The 25780-nt window shown below is 34.7% G+C and overlaps 1 protein-coding gene across 2 annotated transcripts in view; it reads left to right on the forward strand.

Annotated features, from left to right (window-relative positions):
• The window catches only part of atp10d (ATPase phospholipid transporting 10D), a 79774-nt gene extending 54553 nt beyond the window's left edge, over nt 1–25221 (forward strand). For both annotated transcript variants that reach the window (XM_039751393.1, XM_039751392.1), the window contains 11 exons: nt 9426–9517; nt 10761–10887; nt 11297–11481; nt 12896–13160; nt 13405–13481; nt 13902–14027; nt 16005–16205; nt 16480–16560; nt 21678–21782; nt 23640–23827; nt 23943–25221. In XM_039751393.1, coding sequence (XP_039607327.1) covers nt 9426–9517; nt 10761–10887; nt 11297–11481; nt 12896–13160; nt 13405–13481; nt 13902–14027; nt 16005–16205; nt 16480–16560; nt 21678–21782; nt 23640–23827; nt 23943–24336 — 1841 coding nt within the window. In that variant the 3' untranslated portion in view covers nt 24337–25221. The remainder of the gene's footprint in view (nt 1–9425; nt 9518–10760; nt 10888–11296; nt 11482–12895; nt 13161–13404; nt 13482–13901; nt 14028–16004; nt 16206–16479; nt 16561–21677; nt 21783–23639; nt 23828–23942) is intronic.
• Nucleotides 25222–25780: the final 559 nt, after the last annotated feature.

A 25780-nucleotide genomic window follows, 5' to 3' on the forward strand; every position in this document is an offset into this window, starting at 1 on the left:
AGTTACAATGCATATTTATACTACTGTTTATCTCTTCATGTACAGTTCTAAATCTGGCCTATACTTAACTCCCTGCGCTCATTCCCTATTTTAAGCAATGCTTTACTAACCTACTCATACATCTCACCAACACACTTTAATTAAATTTCATCTGCCCAAGTCTTTATGCTGTCTTAATTCTCTCTGCACCAATGAAACTGAATCTGTTTTATCTGCCCTTGAGACATACAGTAAAACTCAAACATGATGCATCATTGCAGGGCGAATGTTACAATGAGTTGAATGCCTTTCTTGGCCCATCATCTCTGTCAAAGCCATTTGAAAATTAGACTTCTATTCTTTGTAGTATAGAACAGTATAGCCACAACCTGTTTTACTCCTCACGTTGTGTTTTCTGTATACCAGAAAAGCTGCTATATCGTCATATACTTGTTTTGAAAAAAGGGTTTTCCCGGCAGTATCATGTGTAAGACAGGAATGCAAGAAACAACTTGTGGTGTGCACTAATCCACCCAACGGACACAGAGGTACTTGCTCTGAAGTATTCCACGTGTGTATTTTTGTGTGCATACATCACTTTTTGGAAGCAGACTATGCAGCAAATTACTTGTTTGTTTTTAAAGCCTTTTCATGAAGTTAACCCCCTGTTGTAGCGGGGAAAGTGACAGAAGTCAATTTGTTGGTGGTGTTAGAGTCATTAAATTGGAATTTACCCTTCACGGGTAAATTCATCTTTGTTTTTTTTTTGTTGTTTTTGCTCCTGCTACAATGGAAAGTACTAGAAATCATTAGGTAGACTGCATAGCAGAACCAGTATGTAGTGCATATAGAGTATTGTGCAGTATATTATTATGTCTTCACAGACTTCCATAAAGGACTGTGCGATTTTTGTTTTAACTGGAGGTAATTACTGTTACTATACCTGAGAGGTTTATTGCATTGTAAAACACTCTGCTCAGTAGATTTTGAAGAATTAAGAAATAAATATTTTTGTAATAAAGTGTGCTGGTGCCATATATACTTCCATTCTTATTCCCTTCACTTTTCTAAACTTCTCAGGATCTCTGGGATCATCTGCCCCCTTTTCTCAGACTTTTCTTCCTGGCTCAGAACTGTTAAGCATTGGCATCATACTACCCGGTCTTTTCTAAAATTTAGTTTAGTTATTTCATAAATGTCCATTTATTAGCAGTGTTTATGGTGACTGAAATTGGTTGTAATTTGCTTGGAATTATGGGGCCAAAACACAGACTGTTTGTTTGGTCCCGTTATTTAAAATAGAGTTTTTTTTAAATTGTTGTTCTTGTAGGGTTTTTGTACTGATTGTATATGCCACACCCAGCTGCCCAACTCTGTATATAGAGCAAATGTCTTGTGGATGCTGCATACCACAGCAGCCATACCATATGCACTTCAGAACAGGTAATCCACCTGAAACTAAGCATGATTGAGCCTGGCCAGTATTTGGATGGGAGACCACCTAGTAAAAGTTAGGGATGTTGCTGTAAGAGGTGTTGGTAAGGCCTGCCGGATGTGCCTACCCTGTAGCCTGTGAGTGGATCCCAATGCCCCAGTGCAGTGATGGGAACACTGTGCTGTATAAATTAGCACTATCTTTCAGTTGAGACATAAACTGAGGCACTGACACTCTGTGATCATAAAAGATGTTTGGGCATCTTTCACAAAGAGTAGGGCATTTCCCAATCTCCTAACTTAATTGCCCAACACAGTCTGATCATTCTGTCCACCTAATCATACCCTGTCCCTTATTGGCTAATTTATCTTTCTCACTCCTTCACTATCTAACAACTAATGTGTGGTGAGTGTACTGATGCAAAAAATGACTGCCATTGTATCATTCAGGTGGATGATGCACATTGGTAGTGGTTAACTTCCTCACAACCCCCCACACCCAACAATGTATTGCCCTTTGATTGCCTTGAATAGCGTTAAATAAATGCAGTGTTATTATTTTCTATATACTTGGGCTAATGGCACTATTAAGAATATTTTCATCTTGTGTTATTTTTATATTATTTGGCAGTCTTAAAAGTTTAAAAATAGACTTCTCTCCTTAAGATTTTTTTATTGTTTTCTATACTACTTTGTACCATACTGTGTATTCCACTTCTTAATCCACATCTTTATCCAGGAATGAATGAATGAATGAATGAGATATTAGTACAGGTCAGAGTGTATTGTGACAGGGTGGCCATTCAAATGAAATCTAAACAATTTGTAGTATAAATTGAGCTGTGCATTTTGGCAACATAGGAGTTTTGGAGAAGTTACCAAAATTCTGTTATTTAGATTCACTTTTAATGAAGATGGAAGGTAGGTATACTCCAAGACAGTGGTTTGCATAGAAGACATTGTAGGTGCTTCAAGATAATAATGTACAGAACAAAATGTATTTTATATGGTCATTTTAAACTTTTACTGAGCTGTTAATCAGTTGATTTAGTATTGGCATATAGGGTAGGTCGGGTTTTAGAACAACTTGCATGCTTAAAAAAATTCCTACTTCATAAGAAGTATGCCTTTATTTACTGTAATTGTGTTTCTAAAGTAATTGTTCTACATTGGCATAATGATGTACTAACTGGAAAAAAGTTACCATCACCAGAAACTGTTCAACCTTGCATGTTTAAAAGTCACTTCTAACTTATTCTTCACTCATGTTTTTTTTTATGACCTTGACTTTTTCTTATATATTCACCTTGCTTTCCGTGACAATTTCTGTGCCCACTCTGCCTGTCTATATCATCAAAAAAAATCATTAACACAATGGTACAGTTCCCACAGCTAGCTTTTACAATATATAAAACTCAGATGAAGGTACAGTGCTGTCACCCACAGTTTATTACAAAAATGGCTTACAGTGGATATAAAAAGTCTACACACCCCTGCCAAAATCAAAACATGAAACCAAGATAAATCATATATTTATGATATATCAACATATTCCGATTTTATTGTAAAATTGCCGTCTACAAAGAAGGGGAAAACAAATCATAAACTGTTTAGTGAAAAAAGGAAAAGTAAAATCATATAAAACTTGCTGCATTAATGTGCACACCTCCTAATACTTAGTTGAAGCACCTATTGATTTTATTACAGCACTCAGTCTTTTTGAGTAAGAGTCTATCAGCAAGGCACATCTGGACTTGGCAATTTTTGACCAATCCTCCTTATAAAAAAAATTCCAAATCTGTCAAATCACGAGGACATCTCCTGTGCACTGCTCAGGTCACCCCACAGATTTTAAATTGGATTAAGTGCTGGACTCTGGGTGGGCCATTCCAGAACATTGATCCCCCTTTGATGAAGCCATTGGTTTGTTGATTTTGATGTATGATTTGAGTCATTGTTATGGTGAAAGGTGAAGTTCCTCTTTATCTTAAGCTTCCTAACAGATGCTTTAAGATTTTGTGCCAAAATAGAGTTGGAGCTGTTCATGACTCTTTTCACCTTAATTAAAGCCCAAATTCCACTTGAAGAAAAGCAGCCTACAAAGCATGCTGCTGCCTCCACCATGTTTCCAAACAGGACATATATACCAAGTTGGAGTTATTCCAAAGCGGACGTATACCGAGGTACCACTGTGTGTGTATGTGTGTATATATATATATATATATATATATATATATATATATATATACACACACACACAGAGAGACAGACAGACAGACAGACACACACACCAGGGAGCTTTGCCCCGTGCTCGCCAACCCCTGTGTTTGGTTTTCCAAATACACACATTTAAGGTTTTTTTTTCTTTGAATTGTTGCCATTTCATTAGTTTCACTTTTATTTCAGAACTTCGTTAAAAACAATATTTGGAATCTTTCGAATCTCAACATGCTGAATCTTTTAAATGAGGTCTGTGAGACATGTGTTTTAATGACTTTGTACCATAATTCAGCATAGGTTTCTCTGTTTGGAATTTCAGCACAGACAAGATGATCTACATCATCAGCGGTTAATAATTTTTTATGCAAAGTAACCAATAAATACATGTGAGGTTTTTGAAATTCTCTGACTTAAACTTCGAAGCCTTATTTACATACTTCTGACATATCACCTATGTCCATATATTCAATCTCTATTTGCCTTTTCGTTATTTTTCCTAGTAACAATTCTCTTTTTTTTGTACGCTAATGCGATCTTTCCTTTCTTTTTTTTTGACACTTTCATTTTTTTCTGCTTTCATATTCTGTATCTTGCTCTGCATGTGTATCGTGCCTACGTTTTTTTTGAGTCTTTTCAATTCCACTGTTTTCATTATCTCTAACCTGCTCTGCATGTGTTTGGCCCCCTTGTTTTTTTTAACCTCTTTATGATGTTTTACTTTGTTTTCTACTCTTTGTCTTTTATTTTTGCCCTCGCTTTGTTCTGCTTTTTTTCCCAATGACACCTGGTCCATGGTGATTTTCCCTTTTTTCGAGTAATAATTTCCGTTTGTTTGTGCTACTGCGATCTTTCTTTTTTATGATACTTTCTAATTTTCCTGCTTTCATAATCTCTAACCTGCTCTGCAGGTGTATAGCGCCAACGTTTTTGAACGTCTTTATGAAGTTCTACTTTGTCTTTTACTCTTTGTCTTTTGATTTTAAGCCCCATTGGACGTGCTTTTTTTCAATTCCACTTGTTCTGGGCTGATTACTATTTCCTTATTTTCTGAATTTGCACTTTGATTATTCTTTTTCTTTTTTGCATTTTTTTTCCCTCCAACGCTTTTGAGTCTCTTTTCTTTGCGCTGCTCTTTCTTCTTTGCTTAGTCGTTGACGTTTCATCTATAACGTATTGTCCTTATACGTTTTATGTACGCTGAGAGCCCTGGATCTGTGTGTGCTCAAAGCCTTTACACGACTGAATGTTTTGCTGCCCGTGGTCTTATTTGATATTGGTTGTAAGTAGGGTGTGTCTTGCAAGAATCGCAAGACAATCCTGGGTCAATCTCTTGGCACAAAGTCTCATGTTTAAGGTCCCCGCAAGACGAAAGAGATTGGCCACGGAGCCAATTGTCACGTCTCGTCTCCCTAGTCTTTCTCTCCCAGGATTTTTTTTATAATAGAGAGATATTTAAAGAAATCACATTCCATCCACATGACTCATATAATGCATTATCAACTGTAAAGTATAAAAAAGTCAGTTTGCTTTTGTGAAGTGTTTAGAGGGCCAAAGGAGGCTTACTTAAGAAAAATATTAATTCATTTTTGGCAACTTCTAAAGAGTTTTCCTATTTTTGAAAATTATATTTTTTTGTAATTTTAGGCAGAATAAGACCCTTTACCCCACTGTGTTATAACGGGTGGATTAAGATTTTTCTAATTGAAGTATTACCTATATAGTAATATTCCAGACTCTGCTCTAAGTGAATTACGTGTGATAGGAATTGTAATACTTTCACACAAGTCAGTAAAGATATTTTTCTCAAAACATTTCATAAAGCAGAGTGGATGTCTGACAGCATTAATGAGAAGTAGGGCCTTGGCCTGGACACATTATAAATAACCTCTTAAGTTGAAATAAGAGCGTGTAATTTTTTTTTGTTTTGTTTTCGTGTGCTTCAGGAAATTCTTGTGGAGTGTAGCTTGTCGGTAACAGATTTCTATTATTTATCTGAAATTTTGAATTAAATGTCCTTCACTCAGTGGTGCCCTTACATGTACTAAAATGAAGCCTTTTTAAACACAATGGTAGAATATAGAAATAAAGCATATATCTTTATTATTTTAAGATAGAAGTTCTTCCTTCAATGTTAAAAGACAGATTAGGGAAGGCTGGAAATTATTTTAACAAAATTGCTTGTTTGTAATATAATAGAAGAAATGGATTGTTGGAAGATGCTCAAAGAGACATATGTGTTCAGAGGATTCAAACATAGTCAATGTATTTTAGAATTCCATAAAGATCTTGATGCCAAGAATGTTCTATGTATTGAAAACTTCCTAAGTAAGGAATGGTTGAAAAACGTGATTATCGTGTACATGTGTAGCTGATGGTAATCTCTCGGGTCAGAAGTCTCTTCTACACTTGTACCTTATTCTGAATGAGCTTTGAGAACTCAAGCAAAATATCACCTTTAATTGGCTAACTGAACAGATTACAATATGCAAGCTTTCGATGCAACTGAGGCCCCTTCTTCAGGCAGGTTGAATGAACATTGAAATGCTACTTTCCTGCTTAATTAATGGTAGTTGGTAGGATTAGGTGCATAGGACAGATCTTACAAAGAGTTGGAACCTTTCCATAGCTTAGCAAACATGTACAGTTTTAACTTATTTCTGCTTCCGTCCAACGTCAGTCTCCAAGTCAGCCTAGTAGTGAAATCAAAAATGAAGTAGTGTTGTGCTATGTTTAGGTCCTTGTAGTGCTGTTTGTTTTCTTTTTATTTCACAGCAGTGTTGCTTTGTTAATTAATGTGGTTTTTACAGTTTTTGTAGTTGTTGTGTCACGTTCATTGGCAATGGCAGTGCAAAACAACCCCTTGGTTTAGTATTGTAATGCAAAATATACAGAATTTATATTACACAAATAGATAATTCTGGGCTAGAGTTATAATAGTTTAAACCCTGCATAAAAAGTTGGGTCCAAACTTACATTTATGTAGTACAGTAAATATATCTGCCCATAAGACTATATCAAAAGCTTTTACTGCATGGCCTTGGGAAACTCAGACTTCTGAAGAATATATTAAATGTTTGTTGACAGTTTGATAGTATTAGTTTTCCTTGAATGAATCATATTTGATTCTGCAAAAATATAGAAGGATGGACTTTTTCCATTACTTTTATTATGGTCTTTTCCAAATTGTTGTTCATTAATGAAGTTGGTCTATATGATACACATGCTATGTCTATAAATTGATATTTGAACATCCTTAAATAAAGCTAGCATTAATTGATTTAAATGATTTTTATTTTATACTTTCTTCTGGGTATCCACCTTAGCCAGTACCTTTCATGCTTTTCAGAAATGTGATAGTGTCTTGAATTTCAAAAATTCTGAGGTGCATTTGGAGTATATCAAAAAAGTATTTATGAGCCACATTTCAATGCACAATGCCCTTCACTTCCATTTCTAAGTACAAAATTGAAAACACAGCTTCATGAACCTGTTACATCTGCCACATTTAAGATCTTGGAGGAATTCAACTGTGAATGCCAACCTCAGTGTTGAAAAATGTTTCCTGGCAGCTTTCTTAGTGATCTGAAGAAGAATCTAACTTTGTCAAGTATCAAGATTTACCTATGGATAGTGATTATAATAGTAAAAATAAAGAGAAAAAACACATGATCTTTTAAAAAATGTGAGCATGAATACTTATGACTGATAAATAATTTGTTTGGTAATTAATAACTTTCAAGTTCATTACATGGTTCCCTTCTCATGTTGTGCAAAAATGCCTGTTTATAGACTTCATGACTTTGAGTTAGTTCAGAATACGCAACAGACAGCCAACGCCCTTGCATATAATCTAAGCTTTCAAATGACACATGCTAGAATAGCTTGAATGGCTTGAAAGTTATTAACCAAAATGTATTTGGCAGGAGCTACTGTGCCTTTTTTTACAGTATATTATGGTATACATCAAATCCCCTTTCAGTATTTTTGTAGAGAGCAATGCAAATATCAATTGCAATTTTATGATGAGAGGCCCATTGGACATTGAGGCACTTGTGATGCATGTAGTAGGCAGCACTCGTAGTGCTTGCTCCCCTAAATCAAAGCGCAGAGACCATTGTAGAGACCATCTTTGTAACATCGCAGTATCTCGCAAATTCAATTACCTGCTGCTAGCTTTCTCTGATTTTTTTTCCCCCTCAAATCAAGTGCAGTAAATAGGGAGGTATCTTTTTTGCATTTTCTAGTGAGCAGTTAATGAAAATCTGGAATATCTTCCAAGTGTTGCAGAGATGATTTATACTAACACCTCTTGTCATCTTTTTGAATATTAGTCTTTCATACTTTATTTATTGTTTATTTTAAAATGTATTTTACATTTTATAAATGTGAAGTGCTTTATCACTGTGTATTCTGTGAAGACTTCTTAAATAAAATACAGATGCCTGTCAGGTTTCAAAAGGAAAATTTGTGCACTTGGATGTGTAAGAAATTGATGTACTTGTATTAAATATGGCATTTGAAGGCAGAAGTTGAAGGAGAGAGTTCAAAGGATGTATGTGTGAAATATAGGATGGATTAAAGGTCTGAGTTGAGTGTATGTGCCCTGTGATTGAAGTAAAGAGGGTGAAGTTTAAAAAGAGTCATGACAAGAAAGGGTAACGAAAGAATCTGCATAAAGTTCCAATAACACAGTAATGTATCCTGATTTTTCCAAACACCTACATAACTGACTGATGTATCTAAACAATAAGAACTTAATTTTGTAGACCCCTTTACTCATGAGGATCACACTTGGAGAATTGCTAATTTAAGTTTCCAGTCTGGACTGCTTACATAATGATTTGGCCTTCAGCCAGCTTTGAACTCGAATTCCAGTAACAGTGATTTAGAACTGCATTATTTTTCACATAACTTCCTTGAGTAAAATTAAATGTAGTAATTGTATGCCAAATTATACGAACAGTTGAGTAGTAGCCCATTGAAACACTTGAAATACCACTGACTTGATTTAAACAAGGTTTCATTGGATTGTTACCAATATATTGCCAATTACTTAATTAAGCTTTGGCAATTTTATTTAAAAAAAGAAAGTAAATGGTATTGGTACACTGCTTAATTGGTCTATTTTTCTGCCTTTGGTAAAATACTTTGTTTTTGCTAAATGCCACTGTTAAATTTCCTATTTATTATAATTTTGTGTGTGTGCTATATTTGTAATGGAGAAATTATCAGGATTTGAGGATGGGTTACCATGTTTAAACATTATTGAGTGCATTTGTCTGTGTAAGCTTTTCATGGTAAACATGTAATCTTCTTGATAAGGTATATTAGTGCAAAACCTGTTGCCTTTGAGAAGTCAGTCAGCTTATTTTATTCAACTTTTGTTTTTCAGAAAATAGTTTGGCAAAAATTTCTGTAGTCCTTTATGTTAACAACAGAGAGAGTACAACAACAGATTGTTTATATTATTGAAAATCTGGTATAAATTAATGATTTACTGACTTTTTATACCTTAGCATTGTAATGCTGTTACTGTTCAATATGATTAAGTATTATTTAATGAAATCTTTATAACTTAAACTTTGAATGAAAAGGTAGATAAAGTGTTGCAAACTAAATACAGTATTACTATTTACATTTACTTTTAAAGAATTTTAGAATAAAAATGCACACGAGTGACACAATGTTCTCAAAGCTTTATAAGTAGATTAAAAGAAATTTTTTGAATGTATAACCAGAAATAAATCAATTTTTTTTATTAAGAGCTTTAGTTTTTCTGTTTAAACCCTCAGGAAAACAACAAAAAAGAATAAAAGAACAAACCCAGAAACATTTAGATGACTATGCCAAAGATGGACTACGAACTTTATGTATAGCCAAGAAGGTAAATTCTTTTTTTGTTGATATAATTATGCATCTGTGTTTTAATCTATATGTTTTTTTAACACTTTAGATCAGTCATGCCTCACTTCTTCGGTACCTTTCATACTAATGCTGACTCGTATGTTCATTTCCATGTGTTTGATCGAATCACTGAATTTATCTTGTTTTCACTTTATATTGTTCCCTTGAGTTAAATCTCCTTTGTTTTGTAAAATACCATGTAATGTTATGGTCTGTGAAATGCCCTACATAATGTTAATTGATGTGTTTACAGTGTTTCAACTGTGCCGCAGCAGTAAACCTCAGGTATAATTACATTTGAGCTTACTAAGTGTGCCTTGGAACCTCTGGTAAATTACTGTCTTCTGATGTTGTAACAAAAATATTTCATTAATCTTATCATATCACAGCAAGAAACTTAACATCTGATATGTTCTTCATTTAATGTAATATTTATACATAACAAGTCAGCATCAAAATTCATAAGTGCAGTAAAGCTGAAAATGTACATATTAAATCCAGACTTTTTCTTCAAACCTCATACTTGAAAATTCTTTTTCATTCAATGATTATCTGGTGCTGAAAGAATCTACTGTAGATCACCCTTTTGAGTTAACAGTTCACTCAGTCCTGCCTCCTTTGAACAGTCCCCAATATACAGTGTTTGTTCTCTGAGTGTTTGACTCTTATTCTAATTTAAACTGTTATAGATGTCTATTTTAGAAAACTAATTTAGGTTGAAAGAAGTTTTTCTCTTACACATAAGATAGTTAAATAGATCCCAAAACAAATTAATGAAACTCCTGCAGAGCTGCACGCTTACTAGCAGCTTGTGTTTGATGGTGCAGCAGAAATTAGAATAAACATCTGAAACGCCAACTTACTTCTCCTGCTGTTTGCAGTCACACTAGCCCATTTAAATGATCTTCATAACAATAAAAGTAAAAAATACAAGGAAGCAATGCAAACAGTCACTGAACTTATTTAAGAAATGATCTGGAGAAGGAACTCTGTAAGTTAATTTTTTTCTTGTTTGCTTCTGTAATTTTCTTCATAAAGACATTCTAATAATAAACATTTTGACTTTGGCTTATGTCTGTTCTGAATTAGGAAATATAACAGAAGCATGAGAGTGTTTGTTCCATTTTGATAAGACATTTACTTGTAATATTTGGTTTGTCTTTAATTGTTGCACACAATAACATACAACTATTAAGATTTTTGCATTATTTTTGTATAACTAGACTCTTACAAATTCTGAATATGAAGAGTGGTTAAAGGACCATTTTTTGGCTGAAACTAGTATTGATAACCGTGAGCAACTTTTGCTGGAGTCTGCACTGAAACTGGAGACAGATTTAATTTTGTTAGGTATGTTGAACCATTCTGATGCTCAGCCTGGGTGTAACTATGTTTTTTTCTTTAATGATTAGCTTCTTTTAAATGAAAAGAAACCCTGAAATTAAATGTGATATGCAAATATGCTATTACTTTTTTTTTTTTTATCCTTTCTTATAACTGGGGACAAAAATTTGTTTTCCCAAATGATTGATAGCACTGATGTATATATATGTACAGTATATGCATGTATGTATGTGATATAGATATATATAAATAAATAAATATTTTATATATATTTATTTACGGGTGTGATGCAAAAAATAATAAGATCTTATGTAAACACTGCCAGCTGCTACTCTGCATAGATATTTTACATTTGATTGTGAAAGGTACTGAATGGCTTTTAATTTTGTTGTTTTTTTTAATTTTTTTATCTAAGGTGCCACTGGTATAGTTGATCGTCTTCAGGAAGGTGTTCCTGAAACTATTGAAGCACTGCAAAAAGCTGGGATAAAAATCTGGGTTTTGACTGGTGACAAACAAGAAACTGCTGTTAATATTGCATATTCTTGTAAATTGCTGAGGCCTTCTGACAAAGTGTTTATCCTCAATTGCACAAGCAAGGTTAGAAAGCCCAACGAGTATAAAAAACCCTTTTTTTTTTTTTTTAAATGATCACACAGTTGGCACAAATGTATATACATACACACACACACTGTGGTGTGCAAAAATATCATCATAATTTTCTGCAAGACAAAAATTTGTACACATTTATCCATTCTGTATTTTTAAGTTGAACTCTCATGTTGTAATAATACACTTCCAAAGTCAAAATAAACGATTTTCTGTAGATATTTAACTGAAGAAAGAAACTCTAAATGTAGTATTTGCATAAGTATTTAAATCCCTGTGCTTTGGAAGCTCTAGGCTTACTTACAAAAATGACAAATTAATTACAAATGACACGAAGGTGTGATAGTCATTTGACCATAATTAAACATGATTACCTACTACTTGTGAGTCCTTTATATGTCTTTGAATATATAAAGCACCCTTTGTAAGGGCTGTAGTTTTTGTTGGACAAAAACACTGCAAAAATAAAGAAGCATTCTCCTAATGTGAATGGCTACAAAAGCATATCATGAATGTCCCATTAAGCACTGTTAGATCCATCATCAGAAATTGGAAGGATCATCACAGTACCTGTTAGTCTTCAATAAGCACACCAGTTTGAATGTGAAATATTTTTCTTAAAAAGTTGCAGAACACACGAACTGAAAGAGAACTGCAGTACTGTTGTTACAAAACTAAAACCATCTATGCATGCCCACAAGGAGGATACATTGTCTTAAAGAGGATAACAACAATAATTCAGTCGAAGTATGTTTATCATAATAATAAACTCAATAGTACCCAAACTCTTACTAGAACAGGCTGTCCCTCAAAACTAAACATCTCAGAGCAAGATGTTGACTGGTAAGAGTGGCTACTAAAAATTCAGTCGAGATTCTGCAATGGTCTTTGGCTGAAATTGGAGTGAAGGTGCATGGGTTCACAATTTTAAGAGCTCTCTATAAAACAGGCCTCTACTGGAGGGTAGCAAGAAAAGTGGGGAAAAATGGCTAATATGATGTCACTTTCTAATATATGTACACTTTTCAATCAATTGTATGACATCAAAATTGTGCACTAGTTCGACACTAGGAGCCATACATTCACCTAGTGGTAGTCCAGTGTCACTCAACTTTTGTACTTTGTGGTGAGTGACATAATTTTATTGCACATGGGACTGAATCTGTTTCTATGTGAAACCAGGCATATTCTGTTATAAATCCAGTTTCCCAAATTGTTCCAATAATGAAAAATGTCATTTTTCTCTAAACAATTTTCTTACTCAGCCTTTTGAACAGTGGCAAATAACATGGTTCAGAGCCTGTATTTTACATAAATGTGCATGTACCACATTTGAACACTTGTTGAATTTACTAATAGATTTGGTCAATAGAGCTGTGATCGTTTTCTTTTTCTGTCTTTTCAGGATGCTTGTGAAGCTTTGATTAGTCAGATTCTGAAAATTATTGAAGATAATGATCCTGGAGCCAGTATTGGACACGCTCCCAACTATAGCTTGGTTATTGATGGCAAAACTCTAGAGTTTGCTCTCCAAAAGAGTCTTGAGGAAATGTTTTTAAATCTAACCATTAAATGTCGAGCTGTTGTGTGCTGTAGATCAGCCCCATTGCAGAAGAGTCAAGTGGTTAAACTTGTACGAGATAAACTAAACGTCATGTCTCTGGCAATTGGTAAATAACAAAAATATCCTTCCAATATTTTTGTAGTTGGTTTTTCTAGTTACACTAATTAAATTTGTAGGAAAGTGTAACCGTAAAGTCTCATGTAAATACGTTATTCCATTTTATAGTTAGTTAAAATGTTAACTGTAAAATTTAGTTTCAGCTTTGATAGAAGGAAAACACCCACTACTTTTCAAATGTGTTTAATTTATATTGAGGTTACACAGACATATATTTTTTGCTCCAATTCTAGGTGATGGAGCGAATGATGTTAGTATGATTCAAGTTGCTGATGTTGGAATTGGTATTTCTGGCCAGGAAGGCATGCAGGTAATGACAGTAGGGAATTCTACCAATTTTTCACTTAATTAGTTAATTTTCATGTAAAACTGTCACATGCCATTCTAAATTGTGTCTATTGGGTCTTATGATCTTAAAATACAGCATTTTATAAGTCAAATTAATTTTTTTACAGTACTGTAATGTATCATGGGAGTCTGTTTTTATGTGAAGATTTTTTTTGCATATTAAAAAAGCACCCCTTTTTGTAGTTTTAAAATTGGGTCTGCGTGACACTGATCCGCAAAAGCCTTAAAACTTGCTTGAAAATACTGAACTAATCCTTTCATTTGCCTGTTAAACTGATTTATGTTAACTTGATAAATAATATATTTACAGTTTATTTTTGTTTTGTAAATATTTTGCATTATGTCTTGCGTAAAATGTGTCATTCTTTTAAAAATATTTTAGGCAGTGATGTCCAGTGACTTCGCTATTTCAAGATTTAAACACCTTAGCAAACTGTTACTGGTTCACGGTCATTGGTGCTATACACGATTAGCTAATATGATTCTATATTTCTTCTACAAAAATCTTGTAAGTACATTTTTTATTTATCAATCCTTAAAGTGTTTGTCCTTTTTAATGTTTGTCAAATAGTGTTTGAAAATTTCCAAAATAACAATTTTACATTTGGAAGTCATATCTGACTAATATAACATTCATACATGATTTTTCCATTGTAAGGATCTCTTCAACCTTACACACTATTCAATTTAAACATTACATTTTATCTCGACTGTATTCTTGCTTATTAGTGAATTGGTTTACTTATTGTAAAATAACCATAGACATGACCATTGCTGTTTCATGGTGACATTTTTAAAAGTATCATGTCTTTTAACTATAGCTAAGGAAGTTTTGTTTATACCCACTTTAAAATTAAGTCTGATTTTTCTAGTGCTTGTAAAAGCACTTAACTCCTTTTAATATTTCATTTAGGTAGTATTTGAGTCATTAAAGTAATCCTGTCTCATGTTATTTTTCTGCAATGATCATCATCATCATTATTTTTATTTGAATTTGGCACCAAGAGTTCTTGCAGAAATGTGTTTAACTTGGCTGATCAGACCCACCCTATCTGCCACCACTTTCTCTGGCACTTACGGTGTGATTTCCAGATTCTCCCAGGGCAGTCAAAATGTATAATGCTCAAATCTTTTTTTTCTGCCCTTTACTCCTTAAGAAACTTGAAGTAATACACTTGGGGCATCTGCTCATCTGTTAACTGTAGGCATCAGTTTTGTTTTTTATTTAATAAATACAATGGGGTATTGTAGACAACTTTAGCAAACTTCAAAGACCCCACAATTAGCTGGACAAGAACAAACAGTTGGTTTACTGTTCCACTGCCAGGGTGCTATCCACTGTGCTCTTGCTGAAGCTGAGGTTTAACTTGTCAAATTAGGTTCCTGTTCTAATACCTCAGCACAGGCTTTCCCAAGGAGGCCGAGGAATACCATCCTGTGGTACGTAGTACAAAAGAGGTGTTCCTTTTCAAAAACAAAATAGAGACTACTGCCCCGTCATTTAGACCGTAGGCAACTGCTTCCACCTTCCAGGCAACACTGAATAGGCATGTAAACAAAATCACCACCACAATACCTATTGCATTCACATGGGAAAGTCATTTCTAGTTGGATATAATCTACCCAGATTTACAGCTGCAAAACCCATTTAATTACCATAGTAACTTCAACAACAAAGGTGAATCCACATGTCCATGGTAGGAGGAGCTTGTGTGCCTCAATAATCCTTCAAACTATGTTGTGTGATGATATGCACTCCTGATAGGGTTACCCATTGCATTTTGGTGGAAGAAAAAGGGGGCAGTTAAAAAAAAAAAAAACAATACATGAATTGCACTCTTGAATGACAGTTTATGTTAAATCTAAGAGAAACATATCCAGAAACGGGACGTAGGGGCCTACTTCTAGAACCAGGCGTGAGAGGAGTACATACTGGCAACTGCCAGGGGATTGGGTGACTTACACAGCCTGTTCTGGCCCAGACTGAAAATGGTTTATGTAGCCTCTGTGTAGACTTGCCATCGGCAAAGCAAGTTTTGAGGGTCAGTGCAGTGCCAATTAGACATCATCTAGGAATACATTTGATTAGTTGATTCACGCCATGTAAAATACAGACCAGAGATTTGTGATTTCATATATAAAACTCTTAAAATAGTTACTCTCATGGATTTAACAGAATCACACATTTAAAAACAAAATCATATAATTCAAATGGAATTCACATTTATAGTCTAGTTATTTTGTCGAACACAGATTTTGCTTTTTTGTAATCTTTTCAGTTAATTAAAAGCATAATATCTAACAGTTAAGATGGAGGAATTTGTATTTTCAATGGTAGTTTACAAAATAAATGCAAATTTCATAAACTCATTTTAAGAAGTTGTGGTATAGGCTCAAATCACACAGTGTCAATATCTGTAGTCTAAAATGCATCTTTTCATATTCCTTGAGAGTTTTTTCCCCCCATTTTCTTTTTTTTTTATAGGCCTTTGTCAACCTACTGTTGTGGTATCAGATCTTCTGTGGATTTTCTGGCAGTACAATGACTGACTACTGGATACTCATTTTCTTTAATCTACTTTTTACCTCTGCCCCTCCAATAATCTATGGAATTTTGGATAAAGATGTGTCTGCAGAGACACTCCTACAGTTGCCTGAGCTTTACAGAAATAGTCAAGCTTCTGAGGTAAAGGACTTTTCTTGATTTTTACCTACTACACAACAAGGAACTTTCTTTAGACTTCAGCTATTGATGACATTGTTTCAGTTTTAAAAATGTGACACCTTTAAAATAATCTCTTGTTCATAATTGGATGCAAAATTTCTGTCTTGTATTTTTCCACTGAGGCTCCTAAACAGAGACAGACACAATTTTGAAATGTTTTTTCTATGATTATATTTTCTTTTTGTATGTATAGATCACACTTCTTATTGTGTTCTTTTATTATTTTACCTTCAAGACATACAAGACATCTACATTCTGGTGGACTATGTTGGATTCCTTTTACCAGAGCCTGATTTGTTTTTTTGTTCCATACTTTGTGAGTATATAATTATTTTCCAATGAAATATAGCCTATATGTAATAACAAACTTATTTATTGATCTTTTTTATTGTAAAAGGATACCCCAAAAGTTAGCTAAAAGCAAGTTTTACAAAACTTTGTGTTTTTTTTATTGGTTCTGTCATTTTCTCTTTAGTAATATTTCCCCTATCACGTGTAAATATTACATTTGTTTCATGAATAACAGATTTTTTTAAAAAGAAAAGTGAATTTGCAATGTTTATAAATAGTAAAAACTAACCTCATTAGCCAAATCGAGATGCAACTGTCAAAATCTAGCAAATAACATTATAGCATAATAATGAACCTTTTAGTTGCAAATCAGTCTAGACAATGTTTTCCATTTTTCTGTAATGGTATATAAGTCTTCTGACAGAATTTCTAGCAGGAAATATATCAAGCAAAAAGAATAAAGATGAATAATGTGTGAAATATTTATTAAAAACTTTAAAGTTTAAAAAGTAGGGAGAGTGGTTAAGACTGCACTGTAGATTCAATCCGTAGGAAAAATTGACAGAGACCAGGGAAAAAAATGGACACTTCTACACAGAGAGTGATTGGACTTGTATTTAAACAGCACTAACCAGAGTGCTGCTCAATTATAAATAAATGCAAAACGTTGTAACAGTTAATTAATGAGAACAAAGATATTTTAATGATGGAAAATATGTGTGATAAAAAGTAAACAGCTTGAATAGGAAATTAGGGTTTTTCCACTGTAGTATTATATTTGGTTTCTTAGATTAATGCATTTTATTATGTACCATATGCCAAAATAAAATCATATAGTACCCACCAACTCTAGCACAATGTCTGTATAATTAGCTGTACAAACGTTATAAGGAGACCTGTTTTGTTATATAGTGAAAAATTGGTTTAATGCGACTATCGAAAGAAACAAACTTTAGCCTGCATTTATTATTTCGTCCTATTGTTTGTTTTTACCCGACAACTAGGTAAAAGTGAAAAATGCATGCATGTCTGTGTTTGTGTTGTGTGTGTGATGTTTTTTTTAGTAATTAAAACTCATGCTTTAACAGCTGTTTCAGCTTTCTCAAGAAGTGAATAACATAGTTATCATGGTGTTACATATAGGAACAGAAAAATGTGTATTATAATAATGCCAGTAATTGTGCAGGATAAAGTCAAATGTGTGAAATAATAAAGAACATAAACAGTCCTGATTTCTCACTTTAACAATGTAATAAGTTTAAATTACAGAAGACAGCAATGAAAAAAAAATCTAAATATTTTACAATGTTTCCAGGGTATAAACTGATCTAAAATAAATATCTCTTAATAGAAATAAATACTGAATGGTGTGAATATTTAAAAGTTTTGGAACAGTGTGGGATAGCAGTTTTCTACAGTTTTTCTTGTAATTCAGTTAACTTTTTGGTGAAAGTGGGATCTTGTGGACCATGTCTGAAAAATGTTTTGCTTTAGCTTGTTTGCAAATACATATATAAGATAGATAGGTAGTGACTTTCAGTATTTAATTACTTATGCAGTAAAGCATCTTTCAGTAGCAGTTAGTAGCATCTACACTCACCTAAAGGATTATTAGGAACACCTGTTCAATTTCTCATTAATGCAATTATCTAATCAACCAATCACATGGCAGTTGCTTCAATGCATTTAGGGGTGTGGTCCTGGTCAAGACAATCTCCTGAACTCCAAACTGAATGTCAGAATGGGAAGAAAGGTGATTTAAGCAATTTTGAGCGTGGCATGGTTGTTGGTGCCAGACAGGCCGGTCTGAGTATTTCACAATCTGCTCAGTTACTGGGATTTTCACGCACAACCATTTCTAGGGTTTACAAAGAATGGTGTGAAAAGGGAAAAACATCCAGTATGCGGCAGTCCTGTGGGCGAAAATGCTTTGTTGATGCTAGAGGTCAGAGGAGAATAGGCCGACTGATTCAAGCTAATAGAAGAGCAACTTTGACTGAAATAACCACTCGTTACAACCGAGGTATGCAGCAAAGCATTTGTGAAGCCACAACACGCACAACCTTGAGGCGGATGGGCTACAACAGCAGAAGACCCCACCGGATACCACTCATCTCCACTACAAATAGGAAAAAGAGGCTACAATTTGCACGAGCTCACCAAAATTGGACAGTTGAAGACTGGAAAAATGTTGCCTGGTCTGATGAGTCTCGATTTCTATTGAGACATTCAAATGGTAGAGTCAGAATTTGGCGTAAACAGAATGAGAACATGGATCCATCATGCCTTGTTACCACTGTGCAGGCTGGTGGTGGTGGTGTAATGGTGTGGGGGATGTTTTCTTGGCACACTTTAGGCCCCTTAGTGCCAATTGGGCATCGTTTAAATGCCACGGGCTACCTGAGCATTGTTTCTGACCATGTCCATCCCTTCATGACCACCATGTACCCATCCTCTGATGGCTACTTCCAGCAGGATAATGCACCATGTCACAAAGCTCGAATCATTTCAAATTGGTTTCTTGAACATGACAATGAGTTCACTGTACTAAAATGGCCCCCACAGTCACCAGATCTCAACCCAATAGAGCATCTTTGGGATGTGGTGGAACGAGAGCTTCGTGCCCTGGATGTGCATCCCACAAATCTCCATCAACTGCAAGATGCTATCCTATCAATATGGGCCAACATTTCTAAAGAATGCTTTCAGCACCTTGTTGAATCAATGCCACGTAGAATTAAGGCAGTTCTGAAGGCGAAAGGGGTTCAAACACTGTATTAGTATGGTGTTCATAATAATCCTTTAGGTGCGTGTATATTCTTTATAGTTTAACTTAAATTTGATTCCTTTACTGATGAATTAACTGAGAGTTATTGTACTTTTGTACCTAATTATTTGTTATTGTATGGCTACAACAAACCAGCAGTTGGGAATTAAGTGTGATTATGTAAATAAAGTTAAAATGCAGCAAGTCCTTTCTTTCTGTGTAATTTTTGAATTGTATAACCATGATTACTAAGAATTAGGCTTTTGTAGGTTGACGATAGCCTTCTTCATCCTACAGAATATGCCGACTAGAACTCTAATCTTGTTATTTCGTTTTGATTACCTTTATTTTTGTTTGAATTACTAAATTGTGCAAAGTAAACATTTTTTACATTAATAAAACCAAATGCTCATAAGATTTAAAGGAAAAAGGACAAACACCAGAACTTGTCCATCCATCCATTTTCCAACCCGCTGAATCTGAACACAGGGTCACAGGGGTCTGCTGGAGCTAATCCCAGCCAACACAGGGCACAAGGCAGGAACCAATCCTGGGCAGGGTGCCAGCCCACCACAGGACACACACAAACACACCCACACACCAAGCACACAGTAGGGCCAATTTGGAATCGGCAATCCACCTAACCGGCATGTCTTTGGACTGTGGGAGGAAACCAGAGCGCCCGGAGGAAACCCACACAGACACGGGGAGAACATGCAAACTCCACGCTGGGAGGACCTGGGAAGCGAACCTGGGTCTCCTAACTGCGAGCCAGCAGCGCTACCACTGCACCACCGTGCCGCCCCCAGAACTTGTCATGTTCTGTAATTCTAATAATTCTGTTATTACCTGTAGGTATACCTTTGCAATTTTAAACAAATCACATTGTGTTATCAAATATATTTGAATTAATTCTACCAGCCATTTTGCATGTAATGTAAAGATAAAGTTCAGCATTCAATTCAAAATGCTTCTGTTAACTTTTAAGGCTATCCAGAACCTTGCCCCTCCATATCTGTCTGACCTCCTCCATGTTGCCATTCCCGCCCACACCCTCAGATCCTCTTCCTCCATCCACTTGAATGTCCCCTTTGTCCGTCTTACCACCAACTGAATGCTCTGCTCCCAGCTCTGGAACTCACTACCATCAGAACTTAGAAATATTGAATCATTCTCACTTTTCAAATCTAAACTTAAAACTCATTTGTTTAAGACTGCTTTTTCCCTTTGACTATAATTGCTCTGTCTGATTTTAAATTTTGTATTTTAGTTTTGTTTATAATGTGTGTTTCATCTATTGTTTGGTGTCCTTGAGTGTTTAGAAAGGTGCCTAGGAATCAATAAAATGTATTATTACTATTATTATTAAGTTTAGATATCTCATTTAAGTGATATGAAAATATATATCAGATCCAAGAAAAAAAATGAAGTTTCAGCCGTTGTTTGCAAAAAAAGAAGAAAAAATCTAGATTAAAAAGAAAAGTCATAATGACAGATAACCTCCATTATTAGCAGGAGGCACAGGTTTATCCTCTAAGATATTAAAATCTTGCATGATGTGTTGCTTTTGTAATGTATATGTCAGAGATGAGTATGCTGGTGCATAAGCTTCTGGACAAATGTCTGCTAAATCAAAGTGAAAATGTTCACATCTACAAATTGTCACAGGAGACAGAAGTCTGTTATTTTGTAATTGGTTTAAGAAGCACAGGTAACATAGCTAGTAAGATGGTGTTCTCTGAACTTTGCCTGTGCACAGACCAGAATATATAAGATAAAGTTGTGAAGATTAAACATGTATGTCAAATAGGATAGAAGATCACATTATTGTTTTGTAGAGAGTACTTATACATATCCAAAACCAAAGCTCTGATGAAGCAAAATGTAATAATGGAAAAAACAGTAGCTACCAAGGAATTCGCATGTATAAAAAGGATACTATAGAAAAGCTGATTATTTTTTTTTAATTTAATGTTAGAAATTTTGAAAATAAATTGTAGGTTGTGCCCTTTTTAGTAATTAAAACCGAAGTACAAATAAAACAGCAAAACTAAAATTCCTTATGCATAGGAGACTGTAAGTAATGTGAAACTGGGGTGAATGTAGCCTGGAGATAATATAAAATCATTAAAACTGCACTACGGTTCATAAGTATGATGGCATTTATTAATACTTAAAATAAGCACTGGGTTGTTGGAAATCTTTTTTTTAAGACAATGGATAAACTAGAAATATCTATGGCAGCAGCATCATTGCTACAGTTGGTGGAATAAAGTTGGCTGGTGTTTGTATAAGATTTATGCTACAGTAGATGATTGTGAATTATTAAATATTGTAATATCTTTAATTTGTATTTTTTCATTTTGTTCTACCAGATATATGCAGATTCTGATATAAGTGTGTTCTCTTTTGGAGTTCCTATAAATACATCAGCGCTGTTAATCATCCTATTGCATCTTGTTTTAGAAAGCAAGTCTCTGGTAAGGTTAATAAAAATTCTTTTATCTAAATATCAGTATATACTAACATATCAATTTTGTATTATGGTGTATATCAGTTTACCACATGGGACTGCATTCTAAGGGGAAGGATTTTGTAAATTTGAAAAGATAACTAGCCCATTTTTGCATTTTATAATGGAGCTTATCGATACTGCAGTCCCATTATAAAGAAAAGCTTCAAAATTTGCCAGATTCTTCAAAAATCTTATTCAACACTAATCAGTGCCTTGAAATGACATAAATGTTGCAAAAGAGCATATCATTTTGTTTTTAGGAGGTAAAAAACAAAAAGCAAACCATTGTTGTCAGATTCAGCCATTTTTAAAGGAGACCTTCAATCGGCAGCTACACTGTTCATCTTCATCCATGGCAAGCTTTTAGCTACAGGGCATTGATTCCTGTGAGGACGTTATCACTAAGTGCCATTATTGACATTATAGAATGTTGATGCCCAGATGTGAAGACAGCTTAGACAAGAATAACTGAAAAGGGCACACTTTTAATGGCCCATATTCTTTCACTATATGGAATCTTCTTCATTTTGGATTGGTGATGCACCTGTGTAATTCACTAAGTGCCACTGAGTGCAGGCACGTACCATGCAATCAAATGATAAGAACTGAACAAATGTTATGGGCATCCATTAATCCATCTTCCTAACCTGCTTATCCTGGGCAGGGTCTTGGGGCCTTAGGAGCCTAGCCCAGCGAGCATCAGACACAAGTCAGGAGCAGTCCCTGGGTGAGGCACCAGTTTATCACAAGCTGAACACACACACACACACACACAGCCCACTTTAGCAACAGGAATCGCTGTAACCAGCATGTATTGGGACTGTGAGAGGAAATCGGAGCACATGCAAACTCTACACAGACGCTAACCCCAGACTTCACTGAAAGGTAGCAGTGCAACCAAGACAACACTTTGCTGCCCAATAATATAATTAATTGCTTACCTCCATATCTTCAATACATTAATCTGTTTATATATTTTTCTCTGCTATAGGTACAGTAATAATAATAAAATTAATAATCCATCTTCCATTCGTGTTTATAACCCATTTGTCCAGGGCAGGGTTACTGAAGCCTGTGCCAGCAAGTTTCAGATGTACTGCAAACAGACAGACCACTTTAGCAAAGCCAATTCCATGTAAATTTAATAGTTAATGTTTAGTAAATTTAATACAGATATTTTATCATTGGTAGAGTGATAGTGCAGAGCTGTTATTCTTTGTGGAGTTTGTACGTTCTTCCCATGTATTTACAGAAAGATTGGGATCAGTTAGAGTCAGTAAGTTTACTCACCCAAAAACATTGTGCTCAGTTCTTTGATTACCATATACTCAGCAAGGGTGACTTATGCTTTAAAAAAAATCAATTACTTGCTTGTGGCACTTCAGTCTGCTATATCGCGCACAATCTGCCTTTTTCATTTCATTCATCCACATCAAAAGGAGACAGTTGAGGTGGTTCAGGCATCTGATATTGATGGCTCTTGGATACCTTCCTGCAGAGGTTTTACAGGCATGACCACCTGGGGGGAGACTTTGGGGAGACCCTGGGCCACACTGATAAGACTGTCACCTTTGCAACTTAGTCTCGGATAAGCAGTGGAAAATTAGATGAGAAAGCTGCAATTAAATTTAACATTGTCATGTGACACATTTTTCTGGGACAATAACTACACATATAGGACCAAGCCAGACATTCATCTGAACAAGCAAAGTTTTGAAAGCCTTTTAGCAAAGAGAAAATTTTATTGACTTTTTGCAAGGATTTAAATTAGCTTGTTTTGTATACCTGTTACTAAAATATTACTATTCATTTCTCCCTTCAGACATGGATCCATGCAGTTCTCTTAATTGGAAGTGCACTCTTCTATTTTGTATTTGCACTAGTCTTTGGTGTCACTTGTGTCAACTGTAACTCTCCATCCAACCCTTACTGGATCATGGAAAAGCATATGTCTGATCCAGTCTTCTACTGTGGATGCATTTTAACGACTGTGGTGGCACTACTACCAAGGTAATGGATTCTGTGTGCACATTTTACTATACGCAATAACATTTCTGCATTAATAGTGATCCTGTCTAATGAAATGGTTTCTCTTTCTAACACACTTTATTTTATCTTTTTTCAGACTTGTGTACCATTGTATTCAAAACAGTGTTTATCCTACTCTCATAGTTAAAGCTGCTCAGCTTGACAAACTGACTCCTGAGGAGAGAAATCGAGAGATTGAGGATTGGAAGTTTTCTCAGGAAGCATGCTGCCTCCTTGATCCGGTAGATTTTTTGACTAACCCTTCAGTAGATGACTCTGTGTCCTTAAAGGAATGTAGTATTATCAGTGCTTCTTGTAGCTTACCTTTAAATGATTCCTTCTCTATGAGTATCGAAGATTTGGGAGATGTATCTGTAACAATCTCAGATGGCATAGGCACACAGAAAAGCAGTTTAAGGGAAACGCCAGCAGATCTTCCTAGTGCCCAGCTTTCACAGCCTGATTCGGCCTCTACGATCACAAATTGTTAATTCAGAAGTGGAGGAGTGAGCTGATTCATTACAAGTCAAATGCCACATATGCCATCAAGCCTTCTAGAAGTATTATTTCAGCAGTCCAAATTTAAAAACTGAAAAGAAGAAACTGCTTTTTAAAAATGTGCTATGTGCTTTATTTACTCTGCCAGTGCTGTCTTTTGATACTCAAGTCTCAAATGTCAAGAGGCTAGAAAGAGCTTATTTTAATGTTATATTTTGGTAAAAATGACTACTATTTTAACAGTTTAAAAAATAAAAATAAGCTTTATTTGCACATGTCCTATTTTTCTACTGGCAAATAGAACATTCATGTAGCATTCATTTTTTAAGGAATAGGAGTGTTATTAAAATATATATTTATTTTTGCTTAGTGCATACTGTTACAATTGTAAATCACATCAAAATTTTAAGATCAAATTATTGAGAAACTTGAGTTTTTATTATTATAGTTGTACAGTTTTTAATTACATAAACTTAAAAGTCTGTTTACTACAAGTTATAGTTTTATGCTGTTTATATTTCTTCATTGGAGAATATGCTTTATTTGCTGGATGTTATTGCCGTTCTATTTATACAACGGTAGTAGCAACACCAGTTTGTGAAATGACACACATGTGACTTGCTCTTCTGAGTTTGTTTCTGTGCTTGTATTATTATATACAACACTCTAATACTGAGATATTTCAAAAAATGGAAATCCTACAGAAACAAAAAACTGGCTTTTGTTTTAACTACCACAAACTTATGATCTAGAATTAGCTGCAAAATGAGATACTTTGTGTACACAGTCTGTTTGCTTGTAAAAGTGTAATTTGTTTTATATTTGGATGTTTTATATACCTATTTATTAAGAAAAATAAAGAGCAGTGCGTTAATGTATTGTTGTTTTTTGTATAAATGACTAATATTTGCATATTGAATAAATGTGCTACACTACCACACACACACACACCTAACTTGAGGATTTTGCAGTCATTTGGATTTTTTAATTAAATAAACAAACTGTTGCCATTCAAAGTTACAGCTTTTGCTGTGACTTTCCTTTTTGTGCATCCATCTTTAGCTAACAATTTAGGTAATTTGTTTTTATATATACTGTATATATCAGAAGTAAATGTTAACAAACGTAACGGGGGAAAGAAACTTGACCAAGTTATGTTGTAGCAGGCCACATAGTATTATTGTTTATTGTGTTGCACCCAGTCGCGTCTCGTCTCAGCACCCTGTTTAAACTAATGTGTGTCTTTTTAAATGTCGTCCCCATAATAAGAAACGGGGAAGGGTATTGCGGGGAGGCAGCGATCCCCTGGACATGTCAGACCGGGATTTTAACAGTTATATCCGGCTCATCATTATTTACACCATCAGGAGGGAAAGAAGAGGGAGGACAGAGAGAGAGACAGAGATTTCAAGTACCAACAACTGATCAACATTATTC

This window comes from Polypterus senegalus, chromosome 4, assembly GCF_016835505.1.
Source record: "Polypterus senegalus isolate Bchr_013 chromosome 4, ASM1683550v1, whole genome shotgun sequence".
NCBI lineage: Eukaryota > Metazoa > Chordata > Cladistia > Polypteriformes > Polypteridae > Polypterus > Polypterus senegalus.